Source organism: Gossypium raimondii, chromosome 4 (assembly GCF_025698545.1).
Source record: "Gossypium raimondii isolate GPD5lz chromosome 4, ASM2569854v1, whole genome shotgun sequence".
Classification (NCBI taxonomy): Eukaryota; Viridiplantae; Streptophyta; class Magnoliopsida; order Malvales; family Malvaceae; genus Gossypium; species Gossypium raimondii.
In genome coordinates this window covers 13,964,464-13,987,125 of record NC_068568.1, presented here as the reverse complement: position 1 = coordinate 13,987,125, position 22,662 = coordinate 13,964,464, and the positions used below count along the sequence as shown (strand labels likewise).

Below are 22,662 nucleotides of genomic sequence, written 5' to 3'. Positions count from 1 at the left end.
GAATCATTTGGAAATGAATTTGATTTTCTCAAAATGGAAATGAAAATGAGAAATGAATTCATTTAGAAATAGAAAATGAATTCTCAAAAATAATCAGAAGATTGAGTTTAAGTTTTTGAGCTATTTTAAAGCTCGAAAATGAAAATAACTCATACAATCATAGTGAACAAGTTGAATGGTGAAATATTAAATATATTTTCTTGGAGATTTTATCAGGGGTAAAATTGAGATGAGAAAATTATTTAATTAAATATAAATATTGAATTTTATTTTGGGAAATATAAAACAGAATCGAGTTGGATCAAATTAAAAAGTACTTGGTCGAAAAGCCCGAGAAGTACTCGTAATTGGACCGATGTGAGAAAGGCCTAAAATTCCGTTATGGATTATGAAGGGACGACAACCCTAGTAGGAATACTAGGGGTGTACCACCCATCCTAATCCTTCTATAAGTAGGCAGTGTTTTTGTATTTAAAATAAAATTTTCTAACTCAATAAGGGTTTTACATTCTTTCCCTATAAATAGATGACATCGGTAGGGCCATTTACACAACTTTAAGATATCATTATTCTTCCAAAGAATATAGAGACTTTTATTCTCTAAGAATTAAATATATTTTCTGAAATAATGATTCTACCAGTTTCTATTTGATAAGAGAATTTTTGTTTTCATCCCAAAAGAAAAGAAATTTATTCAATTTGATCGAGCCCACACTCGAGGTAATTCGTGGTACGAGAATAACAGAGAAGATCGTTTGGTTAAAAGCTAGGAATAACAAGAATTCATTTATTCGAAAACACATGTATGATTTCGGTCTAGGGTTTATTGCTATAAATATCACAAATCGGGTCAGTTTTTAAAATTTTTATTTTACGTTGTGCAAGAAAACCTATAACGCCCCAAAATTTGAATGCTTGAGTGTTGGATTTTTTCGTAACTAAATCTCTGTATATGTGGTTCTGTGCTTTGTTTATGTGGGCAAGGTCAGGAGTTTAAGTCGTATCTTTAGAATTTTGCTATTTTATTCTAAGCAACCCCAATCACGGGATTCCAAAATTAAGTTTAATTCAATGCAAACCTATGTCAAGAATGAGCCTGCTGGTTCACCTCTATTCCATTTGATCCTGTGTTCGAGTCCCAGAGTGTGCGATAGGGGAATAATTTTGCTAACCCCTGGAAGTCTGTTTGGCGGTTAACTTGGTTTCTTTTTGAACTAGTTTCCATCGTTTCTTTTTTATTTCTTTCCATTCTCTTTTCTTTTTCTTTTTCTTTTTCTTTTTCTTCTTATTTTTCTTTTTACTTGTTTCCATAATTGACACTTGGTTAATCAGGAGGTCTTCGTTGTTCATTGTGTCAATTGTACGGTTGTTGCGTAAGTTCTGTCGTTATTTCATTCCGTCTCTGTGAGTTTTCTTCTTGTTATTGTTTATTTTGTCGAAACAGGATTTTTGCTTGTTTTACTCGAATTCTCTGTTTAAGTACTCAATTGGTTACCTTTTTAAGAAATGATCTTATGAGAGACACTCCTCCATCACGCTAGTCTATTTTTCCTCTTTTACGTGCAAGGTGAGTGTACGAAATTAAGTTGGGGTTGTGTCTAAATTTTTCGGCATAATTGGTAATATGACAATCTTAACGATGATTTGAGAATAATTGTATAATTGATTATTGTATGGTCATTTTAGGTTTCGAAATTCTTCTACGTTGTTCCTACTCCAAAACTATAACTGGTGTGTACCGAAAACTTGAGTTTTTGCGAATTTCGAAAGCTGGAAAACATGGTTGTCGATGCTATACAGTCGTATGCTAGGCCATGTGGTAGGCCATGTGTGACACACTGTTCACCAAATACGAGTCATACGGGCATGTGCTCAGGCCGTGTGTGGTCAGGTTAATGTAGGGTTTACACAGGCTAAGGACATGGGCGCGTGTCTAGGTCGTGTAATTTACCGAGTAAAGGATAAGGATCACATGGGTTAGGGACACGGGCGTGTGTCCAGGCCGTGTGACTCACTATTACTTTTGAAGTCCACACGGTTCAAAGACACGGGGGTGTGTCCAAGCCGTGTGACTCACTATTTGTAAATTTAGGGCCACACGGGCTGATGACATGGGCGTGTGTTAGGTTATGTAGTACACTGGGTAGGCACAAGGGCATGTGCCATGTCGTGTGGGGTTATCCGAGCATGTGGGTCAGATTCAGAGTTTATTTCTAAGGTTGTGAGGGTAGCCTAATGCGAACATCGATTTCCATAGTGCACTGATAGCCTATATTAGGCTGTTTGTATTGCTATCTGATAAATCTGAAACGAAACTGTGAGTATATAAATAGATACAAAATATCATGACAGTTGATGACGTTAACCTGTATTATCTGTTTATGAATTAAATCTGCATGACTATATGTACATTTTGGCATCTGTAATTTACATTTGCATTGGGTGGGAAAAGTGAAAAGGAGGAAGTGATATATTTTGATTCAGTGGCTAAAGCCAAGATTATATGTGACTTTGGCATCTTATTGCATCTCGATTTGGCAGCTAGTCTGCACCTCTTTGAACGTGTCATAATGACACATCTGGTATGTAGGGTTGGATAGGTATTAAATGCCCTTAATAGTATGTTGGGATGGTCAGAGATGCTGTGTAGTGGTGGGGGTAGGGATATCTGCATCTGTTTCTAATTTGTGTCGTATATGAACTGGAATCATTCTGTTACAATACTGATACATTAAATCTGCACTAGCTATTCTCTGATTCTGATTGACATATGAAACTCAATAGTTTACTATTGCAATGGTACTTTTAGTTGAATCTATTACGATTTTATGATGAGTTTTAACTCATTTTGCTTCTAACTGTATATCAGGTAATCCACAGTTTAGAGCGTATCAGTGTGGCGAAAGTTTGGTCAACTCAGTTTATCTTTATTATTATAAGTAATTTCAACATACTAGTAATATGACCTTGATGTTCTTGGATTAATGGTTGATCTTTGTAACTGTTTTAATTATCGAACGGTTTCCTCTATTTATGTTTATAATATGGGTTTCTTTAGTAGTGTTAATGTAACTCTCCGGATTTGGTCTGGACTCCTAGGACGGGGTTAAGGTGTTACATTTAGTGGTATCGGAGTCTGGTTAAATACTCTAATATAAGCTAGTAAGGTCACTCTGTTGAAATTCTGAACTGATCTGTGCACTCTGACATTGTAGATAAATTGTTACTATGAGTTCGCGTGGTAATTGTGGACGGGGAACTCGTGGGGGTCGTGGATGCCAAGGAGGAGCTCGAACGAGTCATCCTCTATAGGCAATATGCATAATCTAGAGACCAGCGAGATAGTTGGTACTCCTACTGTTGAGACGGGGTCCTAGAATCTTATGGCTGGGGACAACGCACTGTTCCAGGCCATGATTTGGGCATTAGAGCGGGTCACCGGGACCTATTCTGGATCTAGAGGCCGAGGGTCAGTTACTAGAAGACTCCAGTTAAACGGTGCTGAACTGTTTAGAAGCGTTATTGGAGTCACCTCTACTGTTGCTGAATATTGGCTAGAAGCCACCGAGCGTATCATGACTAACATTGACTACTCTCCCACTCAGAAATTGAGGGGTATTGTATTCCTGCTCTAGGATAAAGCCTATCAGTGGTGGCTGATGGTTGAGTAAGGTACTCAGTGGTAACCGATCTGTGGCTGAATATGAGGCCGAGTTTCTACGACTGAGCAGGTATGTGCGAGCTTTGGTAGTGTCTGATTATGATAAATGTGTGAAATTTGAAGAAGGGTTACAGTATAATCCGAGAGTTCCGATAGCTCCTTAAAGGGAGCGGGTTTTTGCAGTTTTGGTTGATAAGGCGAAGATTGTAGAAGAGGTGAAGCTCAATGAGTGCGAGTGGCATGACCACAAGAGAGATCAGAGTAAAGTTAAAAGGGATTCAGGTCATTATGGTTCTGGACAGCGCCTTAAGAAATGGGTGAGGTTTGATAGGCATCTGAGGATCGATGCATGAACTGCAGTGAGCAAGATTCAGCTCTGTAGTGACCGCAGGAAGTGTCATCCGGGTGAGTGTTGGAGGAAGTTAGGAGCATGTTTCTATTGTGGGTCGATGGAGCATTGGGTCAGGGATTGTCCTCGTCGACCAAATCAGGTGCTAGCTGGGGCACAGACTCCAACTCCAGGTTCTGTTCAGCCTCCGGGAGTGGTTCAGCAACCACCTAGGGGTCGTGGTATTGGTAAAGGGGGTAATGGTTTGGGGAGAGGACAGAGAGCACCTGGTAGAGGTGCAGGTTAGACTGAAGCTTAACAGCCAGCACTGGTTTATGCGGCGAGACGCCGCGAGGATAGTGATGATGCTGACGTCATAGAAGGTACATTCTTTATTCATTATGTTCCATAGTTTTCTCTAATTGACATTTGATCTACTCACTCATATATAGCTAGTACTGTTTCTGCAAATTTGAGTATAACTACTAAAAACACTATTAGAGAGTTTTCTGTGATTAGTCCTTTAGGTTAGTTAGCTCGGGTTGATAGAGTATACAGACGGGTACCCTTAGAAATTCAGGGTATGGTATTTCCAGCCGACCTAATGGAGTTGCTTCGTTGTTGGAATATTCAACATATTTCTAGAGAAGACAATAAATTTGCAGACAAGATCCCGAAGGTAGTATGGGATAGAAGAACTTTTATGGTTGATTGAGGACTCAGATGTCTTTTGTTTAATGTTTTAATTTTGAGTTGTATGTTTTTTATCACCAAAAAATAAGTTAACAAGCAAACGACCTTTTTAATGCATTTTAACAATTCAAGTACTCAATTGAGTGCCAAAAAAATGGCTTAATTGCATTTTTTGAAAAAATTTGAAGGCCTTTTTTATGCATTTTGAAAGTTTAAGTACTCAATTGAGTGCAAAAAAAAAAAACGCAATGACTTAATTGCCTTTTTTGAAAAAAATTGAAGGTTTTTTACTTTTTAAATTTTCTTAACAACAATTCTAATATATTTTTAAAAATATTTAATTTTAAATATAAATTATTAAAATATATGACCAATAAGTAACATTGGATCATTTCCGTATACAAAACTGAAACAAACCTCTCTGGCATATATAAACAAATTTTATAAAGGTCTTAGTTTCCGTGATTCTCTCAGTAACCCATCAATTATTCAGGGAATAATAGTCCCATTAAAAAATACAGGAAAAGGAAAACCAAAAACATCCATTAATTTTTTTTAAAAGGTGAACTTTTGAAAGAAATTTAAAGTTACCATCTTAGGCTTCCTTTAGATTCGCGTTCAACCTCAGTGCAGTGAGATTTATATGAAAAATTGTGCAATCGCAACTCAATATTGCCTTTGGATGACAAGCCTGCATTGCAGTGGAAGAGGTGTAATCACACCACACTCTAAAAATCCTACTAGTCTATTTTTACCTAGTTAAAATTTTAAAGCTGCGTTTGTAGCATTTTATCCTTTTTTGTCATTCCTAATAAATCCCATAAAATAATTTAAAATAAAACAAAGAAATCATAATAAAATTTATAATATAAAAGTAAATAATTATAAGTAGTTAAATATAAACCTAAAATAAAATATCTAACTATATAAATAAAGTAATACTAAATTGAACAATTATAGCTAAATATATAATTAGCTTTGAAATATTAAATAAAATAATAAATATTTGATTTCTTTCTCAAAATTTAATTATTTTTTAATTAAATTATTATTAGACAAATTTATTTCAAATAATTTTAGTTATTTACTAATTTTGTAAATGTTAAATAATATATATATTTTTTATTATGTATCATGTTTAATCTAATGTCCTTAATAGTCATTTTCAATTCTCATCTCACCGCTACAGCTGCGTTTAAATCCAAACACATACCCCACCGTTGTTTTTAATCTCACTGCTACAGTATTCAATCTCACCACTATATTAACTAATTTCACCGCCACCGCTGCTTTTAATCTCACCGGAGGTAAACACACCGCCCATCTAAACTAAGCCTTAGGGTGAGTTTGGATGGGCGGTGCGTTTACTTGCGGTTAGTGTTAAAATAACGGTGGCGGTGAGATTAGATACTGTAGCGTGAGACAAAAAGTAAACTAAACGCACCGCACCGCACCCAATCGCCCATCCAAACCCACCCTTAGTGTCATATTCTATGGCTTGTTCAGTGTGTAAAGTGCCATTCTTTCCGGTGATCCCTTGGCGAATGACGCGAGTGTTTTTGTCTACGAAAACCCCTTGGCAAATGACGCGAGTGTTTTTGTCTACGAAAACCACCGGTTGAGACACCGAAGCCGCCGAGAAAGAGTGTGACCACGTCAAAAGATGAGGAGAAGAGGAAGAGGGAGAAGTGGAGAAATTAGGGGTTTGTCAGGAGAAATCCTGGAAGGCAAAAGACTAAATAAGTTGTGATGCTCGTCTAGCCATTGCTGTTGCTGCTGAATCTGATTCAGTATCGGGTCTCCCAGTGTTTTTACTAATTTAATAATTTTAATGATTAATATTTTAAAATTATTGTTGATAAAACTTTTAAAAAAAATCAAAAGGGTATTTTAGCTATAATTTAAACACCAAATTAATAGTTAATCATGTAAATTCATACACCACATCATCATTTAAGCTAATTTGCACCTTTTGAAATATAAAACTACTTGACTCATTTTTTCAATAGAAAGGCAGAAATGCAATCAGCCCCAAAATACAAGGACTTCTTTGATATTTTTATCAAAACAACTTTAATCAGAACTGATTAACTAAAATATTTAATTTCAAAAATTTAAATAATTTAAGACTAAATTGAAAAACTATTATAACTTGAAGACCAAAAAAGAACAAAAGGCAGAGTTAGGTGACCAATTCTTTAGTTTATCAAAAAGAATAATTTCATGTTCCAGGATAAAATTTAAATTTTAACTAAAGGCTAAATTGAACATTTCAAAATGTATAAAAGCTAATTTTCCCATTTTTCTAATAGAGGGCCGAAATGCAATTTGACCTAAGTACAAGGGCTTCCCTGGTACACATACCAAAAAGAGGCCTATGCACGGTCAAACAGGTCTACTTTTTAATCCCCAAAGCAAAAGGAAAATAAGAAATGAATCAAAACTTTATTCAGGATCCCAGTTAACAAGATAGACCAAAGCAAAACAAGCATTTCAATATCAAAAAGACAAAAGAGACTTGTAAACTGATTAATTTCTTGTTCTCATATTATAGAAACTATTCCACTAGCCATAGAATGCGAAAACAGCGGAGGAGGACAAAACAGAAGCGTATTAAAGCATGATATTTCACTAATTTTCCTTCCACCCACAACTCAAAACACCAAAATAACTAAAAGGACAACACCATAACAAAGCTGAAAACATTGTCTGCAACAAATATCTAAATCAAAAACTAAAATTACTGAGACACACCCAACCACTTAGAGAAGTTCTCAAATTCTGTGTAGTCACTGTCGGAGATCATAGTCTGATACCATGCTTTGCCTGCTGACTTGATTGCTGTTGCCTCCTCCTGAATCGTCCACAAGATAGCATTCAAAAAAAAACCAACAGGGGATTCTTAGAATTACGATACAAAATAACAACACCTCTAGAATCTATAATACAACTAGCAGTTCTTGAACATGAACAAACATTCAATGGCATGCCAGAAATAAAGATTGATAAGATAATCAAATCCAGCCTGAGAAAGAAATGAAAAATAAATGAAACAAGTATAATTTGAATAGCACAAATGATCAGAATAGGCAGAGCAGCAAAAACAAAAGCCATTCCAAGTAATTTTAGGCCCAAATTAATTATCAACAAATGATAAAATCATCAATGCATAAAAACTTATAAAATATAGAACTTGACTGATGCACTTTAACAAATTGTTTAAACTTAAACCAGATAAGTGTAAAATCATCAATGCGTAAAAACTTATAAAATATAGAACTTGACTGATGCATTTTAACAAATTGTTTAAACTTAAACCAGATAAGTGTAATATCAATGTTAGTCAAGCAAACTGAGTATGGTATAAAGAAGCAACATTCAATAAAGGTAATATCTCAACAAACGAAACGTGTACAATAAACTATATACACTACTTCTATGAGGCCTACACCAAAACAGAGTAATCTCATAAGCACAACCACGATATTCATAGCAATTAATGGAACAATTATGAAGCAGTGATAAGCAAAAACATATAATTTAAGAAGCCAAACATGCAAAGCCATTACACAATTATCATCATTCAGGAAACATTCAAAACCAAAACGAACTTGATATACCTTAGAAATGGGCTTCCTCTTCTTGTCAAGCTTCTCCTTCTTAGCCTTAACACGTTGTGCCTCGGCTAAAAGAGACATCCTCCTAGCAGTCTTCGCATATGGGTTCAACTTCAGCATAGCATTCAAGTTCTTGAGTGGGTTCTTCTTCAAAGGTGCCCTCTTGATCTCCTTCTTAATGGGCTTCACAACCGACTGCACCTCATCAGAGTTGATAATCCTACCCAGATCAGCATTCACCATCTTAGATCGAGGCAGTACGTACCCTTTCTTCTTCTCAGAAGGCTTATCAAATGACCCGTAAATCGTATCCAGCTTCTCGTAAGCCGATTTGGTCCAAATAATGAACCTTCCAAGGTGACCACCAGGTGCCAGTTTCAACAGATTAAGCCTCTCCACGTTGGCAACCTCCACTCCAGGAATGTTACGGAAGGCTTTAACAAGCTTAGCTCCCTCAGTTCCGTAAACAATCAAAGGACCTTTACGGGAAATGTACCTCCGATTCCTCATTTTTCCTTTTCCGGGTCGGATTTCTTGGCTGTCCTTAGCCTTTTCAACATCAGGATATGCTCCGATCTGTTTCAAAACCTTGATTGCACCCGAGGTTTTCTCAACGCTCTCAACAGCGTCGGAAATGACCAGCGGCATCTCCGGTACAGCCTCAATGCGGTGGCCACGTGCCATGACGAGGGAAGGAACAGCGGAGGCGGCGATGGCAGAAGCAACGGCGTAACGCTTCTGGTTAACGTTGATTTTCCGGTGCCAGCGGCGCCAGATCTTGGTAGGAGCAAACATGCGTCCACCGCGACACATGTTTCCGAAAGCACCTTGGCCTGCACGGTGAGTACCCCCACCAGGAACACGAGGGATACGTGAGACGGCACGACCGGTACCCCAGGATTCAGCTGAAGTTTGGTGACCAGCGCGTTTGGAGACGGCATAGGGTTGACGGCTGTTTTTGGATATATTGTCGTGAACGAAGGTGACGATGTCGGGTCGAATCGAGGCTTTCATCACATCAGCGAGAGGAACGGTTGGAGTGGCATCAGTAGCCATGTCGGACTCTATGGTTTGGACGGAGACAAGAGGGCGCGCGGCGGCGGCCATTTTGTAGGGTTTGGGTGAGGAGGGGGAGTGAAGATGGAGTAGAATGAAGAACAGGGAGGAGCGCTAGGGTTTTGAGAAGTGTGGATTATTTATATTCTGTTTTATTAGGAAAAGGGCCAATGGGTAACTAATTTTGGGCTGCTGACCCGAATATAATAACTCTGACTCAAAGCTTAATGTACTTTATGGGTCCATCATAGGACAGCCCGTCCAAATTAATTAATTATATTTGTTTCTTTCCTTAAAAATTATTTCTAAAAAATATATTACTTTTTTTAAAAAAACTAATATCTTCTAATGTTTGAATGATTTTGCATAAAGTATTTTTTATTTTTAGTAAATTTATTTATTTTTATTTCTTAAGGCATCTACCGGAGTAAGTCCAGTAACTAATCTTCCACATTTTGTAGGCTCATTAAGGGGATAAATGCTAGCCACAAGTTTTAAAGTTGCTCCATACCCAGAGCGAGGATCAAACCCTCGACCACTGGTTAAGGTAGGAGAGACTCTTACCATCTCACCTAACTTCCATGGTTGGTAAAAAGATTTTAAGTTATTTTAAATGAAATAAACATAACATGAATTATATTTGTTACAAAATATTATAAAAATATTTCTATTTGACAACCGAAATTTATTTTATAATAAAATAATATTTTATAATAATTAATATCCCATATACCTTTAATAATAATCAGTGTCTAATTAAAATTTAATTTGAAGTACCAATAGGTGGTTGGGAGAAGTAAAAGTAGAGTTCTTCCCCCAAATATTTGGACTAAGTTCGAATCTCGTAGTCCTCATTGTTGGAAATGTTTTATTTGAATTTCACTTCGACCCGAAGAGAATTGGTCTTAAACTCACACATGTGATTAAAAAAAAAAGAAGTTAATATATAAATGGATAACAGTGCATTGGAGCTCGAAATGATGCATAAAGCTAAGTGGAATTTAAATTATAATATGCATTTTATAGCTCAAAAATTTATTATAATCTAAAAAATAGTTCCTACTAAATATTTATAAATTTTAGTAGATATTATTAAAATATTAATATAAAATATTAAGTATATATTTAAATTTAAAATTATTTTGATGTTAAAATTTATTATTAAAATTATAATTATAATTTTAAATAATTTTATTAGAATATTATTAAATATAAATATTTATGTTTAATAATATTGAAAATTATAATATTTAAAATTAATATTGTATTTTTAGATATATTAAAATTTCAAAATAAAAATTTATTGAAATAATATTTGACTTTATTCAAATTAGATTTTATATAAAAATCAAGTTATTTATAAGTTTTATTTAAATGATTCATGTTCTTCAAAATAGGAAGTCAACTTTCGAAAATATGAATTATTTTTCGTTAATTAGTAAGTCATTTTTATTGACCAAATTATTTTTCATAAAACAAACATAGAAAAATATTAAAATGACAAAACAAACACATTTTAAAATTGCTAAAAGATCTACCAAAAATATTTATTTTAAAATAAACAATTATAATGAAATAAATAAAATATTGATTAATAGGATATAATTTCATACGGGAAGGAGAAGGGCAGTATATCCCACATTTTACATATTTAAAAATAAATTTAAACTGTCAACTAAATCTTGAGTGAAATGGTAAAGACCTTGATATCAACCCTTTAGGTAACATCAATTCTATATTCAATCACTATACGACACATACGCCTTCAAGCCCTAAACAATTATTACGCCCTTTTATATATATATATATATATATATATATATATATATATATAGGAATATGTGTTTGTTACATAAATTTAAAATTAGTGAAAAATGGTCGATTGGGTTTTAACTCTCGATTGGGTTTTAACTCGATTGGCATGAATATTGTTGTCAATGCAGGAGAACGTGGGTTTGAGTACACTGAAGCGTATTATCCTCCTATTTATGGGTTGGGGAGGGACTGTGGGACTGGAATCTATAATAACATCGTTCAAAAATAAAAACTAGTGAAGAATAATTAGTTATAAGATCTTCTAACGTATGCCAGCATTTCATTGGTCAAGGAAATAATTAATAAGCTACCATTCCATAAGAAAAAAATTGTTTTTTCAAGTTTTTAAGTATCTTTCACTAGATCAGAAACATCATCTCATGTTTGAAAATACCAATAATCTTAGATTTAAAGTCGTTTATTCATAACAATAATAATTGTGATAATTTGTAACATCTTATACTGCGTCTTGATCATCGGTATAATTAGGAGACATTTCAAACGTTTTCTTAACTTGTACAAATATTTTCTTTTAAGAAATATCATTTGAAAGCTTAATAAAAATTCTTTAAAGCATATCTCAACCATTCAAGAAGCTTGAGTACATTTTTAAAATTATATTTAATAATTTTTTAAGGTTTGGACTTATCTAAACCATATACTAATGGTCTGTTTGATAGGGGGAAAATATTTTCCGGAATTGGTTTTCCCCATTTTCCAGTGTTTGATTGGAGGAAAATCAACTCCAAAACACGGGAAAATGCCTTACAATTTTTGGGAAATTGTCTTACCGATTCAATCTCCGTAAGACATTTTCCTAAAGCTCTCAGGCATTCTTCTCCCTTCATCCAGTAAGCTCCCTTCATCCATTCTTCTCCCTTCCTTCATTCCTTCAAATTTCCGTTCTCGAAAGCATCATTTTGGTTCAGAACTGGAAACCGCTGCTGGTACGTTGCAATTCTATTTTTCGACGGTTACTTCGTTTATTTTTCATTTCTTTTTGGCTTTTATGCTCTGTTTATTTTTCATTTCTTTTTGGCTACTACTGCTGCTGCCATTTCTGCTTTCAAATGATGGGTAAGCTTCCTTCTTCTTTTATTCTTTGTTCGGTTGTTAATGCTGGAAGCCATCTTTCTAATTTGCACTCTTTTTCTTCTTCTTCTAACACCATTGCTACCCACATCGACTGCCTAAGTAAGAAACCCATGTCCATGCCTGTTAGAGGAAAGGGAAAAACAGACCACCACTTCGATAATGTTGATCATGCTTTGAGTTTGTTCAATAAGATGATTGAAAAGTACCCAAAGCCTTCAATTGTGGAATTCACTAAATTATTTGCAGCTATTGTTAGAATGAAACATTATGCCATTGTTGTTTCTATGTGTAGCCAGATGGAATTATTAGATGTTTCCCATGATGTTTATTCTGTGAGCATCTCGATTAATTGCTTTTGTCAATTAGGTCGAATTGATTTTGGGTTTTCTGTTTTGGGGAAAATGCTGAAGTTAGGTGTTGAGCCTAATGTTGTAATTTTTTCAACTTTGATGGGCTTTGTAATCAAAGTAATATTTCTGTGGCCGTTTGTGTGTTCGATATAATGTTCGATATAATGTTTTCTGGAAAAAGGATTGATCTTTATGGTTGTATTATCTCTAGTAATCTTTTGTAAATATAATGTTTTCATCTTTGTTGTTGATTTATATTCGCCTCTTTATACATAATGTTCGTGTAGAGAATGAGTATATATGTTGTATCTGTTGAATGGGAATATATAATTGAACCTATTTTACTTTTCTTTTCCATTGGTTGTGGAAAGAATGTTGGCTTCGAAGGAATAAAAGGGTAGAACTGGACAGAGATGAATTTGAAAACGAGTTTGGGAGTGGAAAGAAAGTATGTCTTCCTTAAATTATTTGCATACTTGGTTTTTCTGCTTGTTCTTTGATGATTTTGAATCATTACTTTGTACATATCATCTATTGTGTTTTTGTTATTTATGAAGAAATGGCTTGGGGGGTTCTCCACAACTTCAATAAATTCTACTTCTTCTCCTTCCAAATATTGATACTTATGGAGTTTTATTGCTTTAACCCGTTGCTTAATTTCTGGTGTTTATTGTTCATATTTGACCATACTTCCAAGTTTTCTGGCAATCTTTTTTCTTTGTGGGTTATATAGTAGTTTTAGTTTTATCTTTTCATTTAATTATTCTGGTTCATTTATTTTATGATAGGTTTTGACCCGCATTCTTATTGATGTTAGCAAGATTGACATGACCACCACCGTCACAGGATTCAAGATTTCAATGCCTATCATGATTGCTCCGATCGCTATGCGAAAATGGCTCACCCTGAAGGTATGAATGTTCGGTTTTTAGTACCCTTGTTATGAGATTGTTTGAGCAACTAATGTTCACATATCGATTGAGCACGATCGTCTTTGGTTTCTAAGTATGCTTAGACTTGCATGATGATTTACACGCAACTCTGGATATTTCACAAAGCAGAACAAATTTGTATACTGAATGATTTCGGATCGAAGGAGTGAATAAAATGTAAAATTTAACTTTAGTATGCAGACATATCATCAATTCTTACTTATGATGTTCATGGACTACGCCATAGAAGTCAAACAAATCAGCTTAAATTCCATTGCTTACTATCATGTTTCACTTTGCTAACTGATATTTAGCATGTTTATTTTCTCATTTGATCATAATATTCTATCTTCCTGAAGTATATGGTATTGCTCAATGTGCTGATTCCTCACTTGAGACCTGCAGAATACAAGAGGTCTAGGTTACCTAGGAACAGAAGGACTGTGAACCATGCCTATGGTGGTTTTGAAGAAGGTTTTGAAGATTTAGAAAACCAAGGAAAAGGTTTCATCAAAGAACCAGTTCAACTGATAAAAGATTCATTATGACAGGAAGTAACAACGTTGTTTCTGATTTTTGTTTTTTTCTTCTAGTTCTACGCATTTTCAGACATCTCTTCTACAAGTAAACTTCATAAATAAACTTCATAAATAGAGAAAGAATCAAGACACCGCATGTTGTATCAAGATATTGATACTTTTATGTGGTGTAATATTATGCACTTGGACAATGTTGTTACTATGTGGTGTACTACTAATTATGTATTTTGATAATATTATTTCTAGTACTCATTGTGGTTGAAGCAATTTATAATTATTCAATACTTGTTTTTAACACAATTACAAATAATTTATTTGATATTAGTTTTTTCAATTTATAACGATTAATATTGTAGCTTAATAATTGAGTATTATTATAAATAAATCATTGCAATATATGTAAAAACAATTTAAAATATAAAATTTATTAATATATATTAATATATGTAAAAATAACTTTTTCGGAAAATATTTTCGAAATCATCAAACAAGAGAAAATATTTTACAGATTCAATCAAACACCAGAAAATATTTTCCAGTAAATCATTTTACAGACAAGTAAAACATTTTCCAGAAATCATTTTACGTAAAACATTTTACTGGCAATCAAACCGACCCTAAGTGTTTGAAGTTTATCGACTTAAATTAATGTCATTCAAGTTAAGAAAAATAGGAATTTTATGATAACTTAAGATTTAAAACAATTTAAATAAAATTGTAGAATACGATAAAAATCATCTTGATAGCTTTAAAATCACCTTCAATTATTAAAAAAACTTTTTGTGGGTGATCGAAGATGTTCGGGGTCACTTCTTGTAACAGTCCGGTTTTGGCCCTAGTCGAAACAGTAGTTTTGAGACCATAAATCCTAGTCAAAAAAATAATTAAATATTATTATCTGTGTTTATATTGTGTGAATTAATATCTGTGAAATTTTCGTGATTTAATTTTATCATTTGAGTGTCTGATTTAATAAAAGGACTAAATCGCGTAAAAAGTAAATGTTGTTAATTATTTGTTAAAGTGCTAAATCGATTTGTTCTTTTAATGAGAGGTATTTATGTTGCAATTATACCATGATAAATAGTGATGGCCGATTTTGGACGTGAAATTATATAGTTTACTAATTAAATTTACAAGGTTAAAATGGTAAATAATATATTATAATGTCTTTAAAATAAAACACAAATTACAAAGCCATCCATTGTTCATCTTTTTGAACGAAAATACAAAATAAATAAAAGAAGAAAAGCTTTGAACATTCGGCTTTGGCTTTGCTTGATTGAGGTATGTAATTTGTTCAGTTTTTGATAATTTCTACGTTTTTGTGATCGTTGCTTCGAGTACTACAAAACCCATGTCCTAATTTTTGAATCTGATGATGATTTTGTGTTTTGCCATTGATGATAGCTTGTTATTTTTTTTTATGATAAAATATTAAAGGTATGTGATAGATTAAAATGTTTTGTATTGGAAATTTTGATGATTTTAAGTAATTAGGGCTAAATTGTAAAAATAATAAATTTAGGGACTAAAATGTGAAATAAATGAAATATATGGACTTGTTTGATCATGGGGTAGATTCGGTGTAGGCATGGGATTATGAAATTTTGCATATTTTGTGTTTTATACAATAGGGACTAAATTGCAAAAAGTGTAAAATGTCAAGGGAAAAATGGTAATTTTCCCATTTATGTGTTTTTAGACTAAATTGAATAATATGGTGTTTAAATAAGTTTAATTTGAATATGTTTAGATCAAGAACCAAAGAAAACGGATTTGGATCGGGGGAAAACAAAAATAATCGAATAGTCGTTTATTTTCATCTGTCGATATCCGATGTAAGTTTATAATCATTTAAATGTGGTTAATTTTGAATATATGTAAATTTTATATGATGAATTGAATTCTTGATAAATATATATGTGATGGCCGAATGTCTATAAGCTTAGGAGCTATGCTTACGAGTTTGATACAATCGAGTTATGATGTTTGAAAGTCCCGTACGAACCTTAGGAATAGCTAGGATACATATGTCATGACATAGGATTTCATTATGTGTTATCGTGTAAGACCGCGTCTGGGACGTTGGCATCGACTTGTGACTTACGTGTAAGACCTTGTCTGGGATAGTGGCATCGTTATGTGATTACATGTAAGACCACGTCTAGGACGTTGGCATTGTATGAAATGTTCGACTTTCCGAGTATCCTTTTTAATTCCGAATGGTTCAACAGGAAGTGATATGTTAAGATTGAGTGTAAAATCAAGTTAGAAATGCTCAGGTATGTACTCATACTAAGTTATGAAATTAAGGTAAGTTGAATATTTGAATTGATGATATAAAATTTTACGTAATATGAATTATGTGATGGCATATTTGAACATATATGTATTCGGCCTATTGATATATACGTGTTGTGGAAAGTAATGGTTAATTATACTAATGTTTAAATGGGTATTCAGCTAAAGTAGAATTTACGTAAAACTTATATGTTTTGATATATGAAATTAAATTGGAAATGTACATGAATTATTAATGGCTTATTTCAGTTTGAATAGATTAATTTTTTTTGTATATGATTAAATGTTTTCATTGCTTATCACTTACTAAGCTGTGAAAGCTTACTGTGTGTATGTTTGCTCTTTGTTTTATAGATTTTGGAAGTTGGTTACGAGCTCAGGGATCGTTAGAGAAGTTTATCACACTATCGACTGTTTTTGGTATTTTACTAAGTTTGAATTTGAACTTATGGCATGTATAATCTAGTTAAAATGTTTGATTTTGGGATATGTAATTATGAGCCATGCGAAAATGGCTTATTACTTTTGGTTAAGTGTAGTTTCTATGCTTTTTATATAATGGATATATTTAATGCTTGAGTTATATAGTTTCGGTCATGGTATATATATGTTTTGGCATGAAGTAATTATATATGGCTTATGATTAGTTCATTTGGAAAGCTTGATACATGTGATTGTTGAATGTGTTTGGGTAATAGATTGTTAATGACTTATTATAGAGATGCATAATTTGAAACATGAATCAATTTGAATATTGTTTATAATGTAAATTATGTATTCGCCATGTGATGAAATATAAGTGATGGTTATAAGTTATTTATGATTCGACAATGGTGTTTAAATCATGTCATTAAGTGCTTAGTTATATGATAATATTAATTGTGGTATTGGACATGTGTGGACTAAGTTAAGCTATGAAAATTTGATTAAAGAATTTTTTTTTTGTGTGCTGGATTGAAATGGCATAATTGCATGGGTAATTTGGTTTAGAAATGATAATTAATACGTATATGTATATTCGGCTAAGGCTTTGGATTCATAATGAAGTATGTGATATGGTTTGTAACATAATTACATAATCATATTATGTATTGAATGTTGTCATGATTGATCGAATATGTATTCAGTTGATTGGGTTGTGCTTAACTAATTAGGTACAAAAGTATAAGTCGATGATATATTCGGCATATGCTAAGTAAAATATTTATATACATATCCATGATATGCTTTGCTGTGGTTAGGTATACAAATGTCATAATAATAGATTCATTAGCTAGCCGAATAAATGTTATATGAAAGTTTTATTAAATGACCAAATATGAGATATGTTAATTTAGTTGTGTGAATGAAATTGGGCATGGTTAAAAGCATATGGAAGTGGTATATTTTGATTCGGCTAAGTACATGGAAATTGGCTAATGAAAGTCAAGTGAACATTATAATGTCTTATAAATAAATGTTGTAATATGCACTTGGTTTATAAAATGAAATATGTTTGATTATAAACTAGGTATTCGAATATCATGTATGTAATGTTTGTATGCTTTGAATATTATACTTATTAAGTAAAGTAGTTTAATTGTGAAGCATGAATAGTTTATGTATTAATGGTAATAAAGAATGGTTGGGTTTTAGTTGATTAAGTGATTTATATGTATAATGATTTATATGAATGTGTTTTGATTTATAAGCCGTGTGATATTGTTTATTAAATATAAAATCATGTGTATTGATGTGATTGTATTACGAAGCATGAAATGTAATGAATGCCTATTTTGAGATATGTTCTGTTCGGTAATGCCTCGTAACCCTAATTCGGCGACGGATACAGGTAAGGGGTGTTACACTTTTAGGCCTTAGAGGGGGTAAAACCACCCAAAATAGTGCAAGAGCCTTGTTCAGGCAACAAGGTATTGGTACCTTGGGCATATGTACCAATGCCAATGCATGGAACTGTAGGTATTTTTACTACTAACGTGTTACGGTCCTATACTTATGGTGATGTAACGACCCGATAGTTAGGGGTGACGAAAAATATATTTTCATAAAATATTTACAGAGCTATAGTAAAGGTGAATTAAATTTTGGATAAGTAGTTTTATGAATTAGGAGTTATTAAGGTATAGGAACTAAATCGCATAAGTGCTAAAAGTTGAATTATAGATTGAAATTAATTTAGAGACTAAAGTAGTAATTACACCACTAAGTAAATGTTGATGGACAATGATGGGTAGTTGATGATGATGATTGTCATAAAAATTTATTAATTAAATTATTAAGCATATGTTATTATAATAATAATAATAATAATAATAATAATAATAATAATAATAAATGAAAACAAATAAAAGAAAAGTGAAGAGTAGTGGAATGAAAGAGAATGACATACCTTTCATGCAACCATTGTTCGAAAGTTAGGAGAAGAAAAGAGAAAACCGAACAGCCTTGGGGGTTAGAGGTTCAAATCCAAAATTGGTTAGTGCAATTTAGTCATTTTTCTTGTAATTTTTCCGTTTTTGGAATCCCGATACTATAGATTAGTCGAATCATGTTATAAATTTTAGAATTGTTTGAGATTTTAGATGTTACCATTGTTGAGTAGTTAAAGCTTTAGGGGTTAATTTGATAAAATTTTAAGTTAGAACTGAAAAAAAGACTAAATTGTGGAGTTAATTATTGATTTTGAGCAATAGGGACCAAATTGTGAAAAATTCAAAATTAAGGGTAGAATTGAAAATAATGAGCTAAATTTAGCTTAGAATGAAATTAGTATATAAATTTGAGGTTAAATGTGGAGATTAAATTAGTCTCGGTTTAGGGACTAAATTGAAGTTTTAGCAAATATGGTATAAAATTTGAAATTTAATGAGAATTGAATTGTGTATTATTAATTTATTTTAATTGTTTTATTCTGTAACTAACGTCATCCCGGAATCCTCGAGTAAGAAGGGAAAAGATAAAGTCAATGTCGACTAGCTCGGAATATAAGGTTTGTATTTTTATAATCTAAACTAAACTATAATTTGCTGCATATTGATATAATTGTCATGGCAAGCATTAATGTGAGATTTGTGATTTGATTGGATTATTAGAATCGATTGTTGCTTATGAAAGCAAATGATACATAATTGAAAAGTATGTGCATTTTTATATATGTGTGAGTTGGATATATATATGTATAATTATATATAGTATAAATGTGAATTTGATACATTGGCTGAAATTAAAGAAGAAATAAAAACCTTATTAATTGTTTTGGGCTAAGTCGGATATAGATGGCATGCCATAAGATAGGAAGAGTTTAAGGATTACTTCGACTTCAAGTCGATAAGGCACTAGGTGCCAATTTACTTCGGTTTAACCGATGAGACACTGGGTGTCAATTTATGGTAGCGCTGGGTGTAGTTATTACTTCGGATTTATCCAATGAGGCACTGAGTGCCAAATCTGTGTGTTGGTTAGATTCGAGTATCCGTTCGAGTTCGAGTCGTGTTAATAAGGAAATAAATATGAATTATGAAATTTAAATATGTGAAATGGATTGGAATGGAATACAATTTTTGGATTGAGCCATGAACATAGATTGACTATGTTCAATTAGAATATAGATCAATAATGTGGTTTGGATTGTACCATTTCATGATTAAAATATCGAATGATTTATGAGAGGCTATTGATATAACAAGAGTTGTGAAATGAAATGCATATTAGAAACCAAAATGGAAATTGGGTATTTGTATAATTGAAAATGTCATGTATTAATGTTGTAAAATGTGTAAAGTAGAATTGCCATGAAAGTTGCATGTTTTAGATTTACAATGAATTTTAGTTTGAGCATTTCATGTATTTATATCTTGTTTTAATGTTAGGATTATAGAAATATCACTGAGTTATACTCAGCATATGGTGTTGTTTTAAGTGCGCAGGTTAGGTACGTTTCAGCTTGTTGACGACTCAACATCCAGCAACGATCCCAGACTTAAGTGTGGTGATGTTCTATTTTTGTTATGGCATGTACCTAGGTGGTCTTTTGGTTGATGGTTGTTTTGTTAATGTGATGATATTTTGACTTCCAAATGTAATAGTATTTATATGTTCATATGGTTGAAGTTGAAGCTATGTCTTGGTATGTTAGTCAAACTTGATGTTTTGCATATGTTTAGCTTTAAACTTGGTAGCCTAATTAGCTAGAATATTAGCTCAATTATGATAATTTGGTATGAATGAGTGTTTGAATGGTTGATATCTTATATTAATGTGTTTGAAAATGTAAAACGTGGTACCAATGATGGTACATTTGGTTAGGCACTTAGGATGAATGTTTTGGCATGTTTTGAGCATATTTAACAGTGATTTGAATTGGTTAAATGGTTGGTAAATGGGTTGCTTAGTGTCCAAGTAAACATGATTTGATAAACTTGCATTTGAACGTACATTTAGGTACACGTCGCTTAAGACACAGTCTATCACACGCCATATGACTTACACGACATGGCCACATGATCGTGTGTCTTACTAATTTAAGTGCAAGTTTCACTGTAACATCCCAATTTTGGGCCTAGTCGGAATAGTGGTTTCGGGACCACAAATCCGATGAGGAAAAATTTATTTTTCTTATATTTTTATGGTATACAATTTCATGGAATGATTTTGTGAAAATTTCGTTCGAAAATTTCGATGTTTGGGCACTCAATTTAGTCAAAAGGACTAAATTGTAAAAAGTGAAAAAGTTGAGTTCTACATGTTAGAGGTGTCCAATTGTTATGAAACTTTAAATTGGAGGTCCTTATATGGTAATTAGGCCATTGGTTAAGTTGGTAGACAAAAATGGACATGAGATAAGTGAAATAGGAAATTTTTAAATTAGGGGCAATTTGGTAATTTAGTAATAAAAAGAATTAAAAAGGGAAAAAGATGGCAAAATGTGCTCATCTTCTCCATGGTGAACGAAAATAGCAAGGGGGAAGCCATAGTTAGGGTTTTCAAGCTTCCAAGCTCTATAGTAAGTGATTCCAAGCCCCTTTTTTAATGTTCTTTACGTTTTTGGAGTCCCGGTAACTTGATTTAGCTTATTCTAGCAATAATTTAACCTAGGGTTTATATTTGGAAAAATACCCATAGGTGAAATGTGTTTATTTTGATGTTTTATGATAGAATATGAAGCTTGAAATTATGTTAAACAACTTTTGCTAAATTATGTTAAACAACTTTTGCTAAGCGATTTTAAGTGAAAACGAGTAAAACGACATAATCGGTAAAAATACCTAATATTCATAAGTACATGTTAGAGTGAGAATTTGATGTTTCCATAGAAGGAAAATGTTCAGCATGTCATAAAACATAAGAATAAGGGATGAAGTTTAATTTCCAAGCTTTGGGGAAAAAGTGTAATTATGCAAAAGTTTAGGGGCAAAATTGTAATTTTCCAAAGTTTGAGTCAAGGATTATTTTGATGAATTTGAGTATTAAATAAGTTAAATTTTCTATTATAGATCAAGAAGAACGAAATTCGGAGTTAGATTGGGGAAAGAAAAAGATAGAGGACTAAGTTGCTAGATTTGGTCAAATTTTGTACCAAGGTAAGTTTACGGTAAATAAATGCAATATTTTGATAACTATTATTAATGCTGCTATTTTTCAGCAATTATGTATTTATTTCATGAAAATATCTAATGTTGACTTAAGTATGAGATGATAGAGAATCAGTGATAAAAGCCCCATTGAAACATTAGGAATGTATCGGATACAAATGTCATGACATTTGGGTAAAGAGATCCCATGTAAGACCATGTCTGGGACATGACATTGGCATCATTGGATTATGAGAGGTCCCTTGTAAGACCATGTCTGGGACATGACGTTGGCACCGAGATGAGAGGTCCCATGTAAGACCATGTCTGGGACATGGCATTGGCACCGAGATGAGAGGTCCCCCGTAAGACCATGTCTGGGATATGGCATGGGCACCGATATAAAAACTCCCATGTAAGACCATATCTGGGATATGGCATTGGCAATACAAGAAACATCCCATGTAAGACCATGTCTGGGACATGGCTTTGGCATGTTATTATCAGAAAAGAGACCCAAGTATCCTTATTATTCCAATGTGGCTCAACGGGCTAGTAAACAAATTATGTTCCATGAAAGTTCAGGTAAAAGCATAAATAACAAATTCAGGTGAGTTATAAGAGTTAAGAACATATTATGTTATCAATTGAGAACCAACATTTCAGCAAGAGAGAGTAAGTTATAATCATGAGTTATCTAAG

At 32.9% G+C, this 22,662-nt stretch overlaps 1 protein-coding gene across 1 annotated transcript; it reads right to left on the bottom strand.

Moving 5' to 3' along the window:
* Positions 1–7,200: 7,200 nt before the first annotated feature.
* On the bottom strand, positions 7,201–9,480 carry LOC105768149 (60S ribosomal protein L4). Its single transcript, XM_012587910.2, has 2 exons — positions 8,303–9,480; positions 7,201–7,536 (listed from the first exon to the last, which is right to left on the bottom strand). The coding sequence occupies exons 1-2, from the start codon at positions 9,404–9,406 to the stop codon at positions 7,423–7,425; spliced, it is 1,218 nt and encodes a 405-aa protein (XP_012443364.1). The 5' UTR covers positions 9,407–9,480; the 3' UTR covers positions 7,201–7,422.
* Between the last annotated feature and the right edge of the window lie 13,182 nt (positions 9,481–22,662).

Coding starts and splice junctions, on each gene's coding strand:
- LOC105768149 (XM_012587910.2), bottom strand. CDS start 9,406: ATGGCCGCCGCCGCGCGCCCTCTTGTCTCCGTCCAAACCATAGAGTCC. Junction 7,537..8,302: donor AGAGGAAGCCCATTTCTAAG/GTATATCAAGTT, acceptor TGGACGATTCAG/GAGGAGGCAACAGCAATCAA.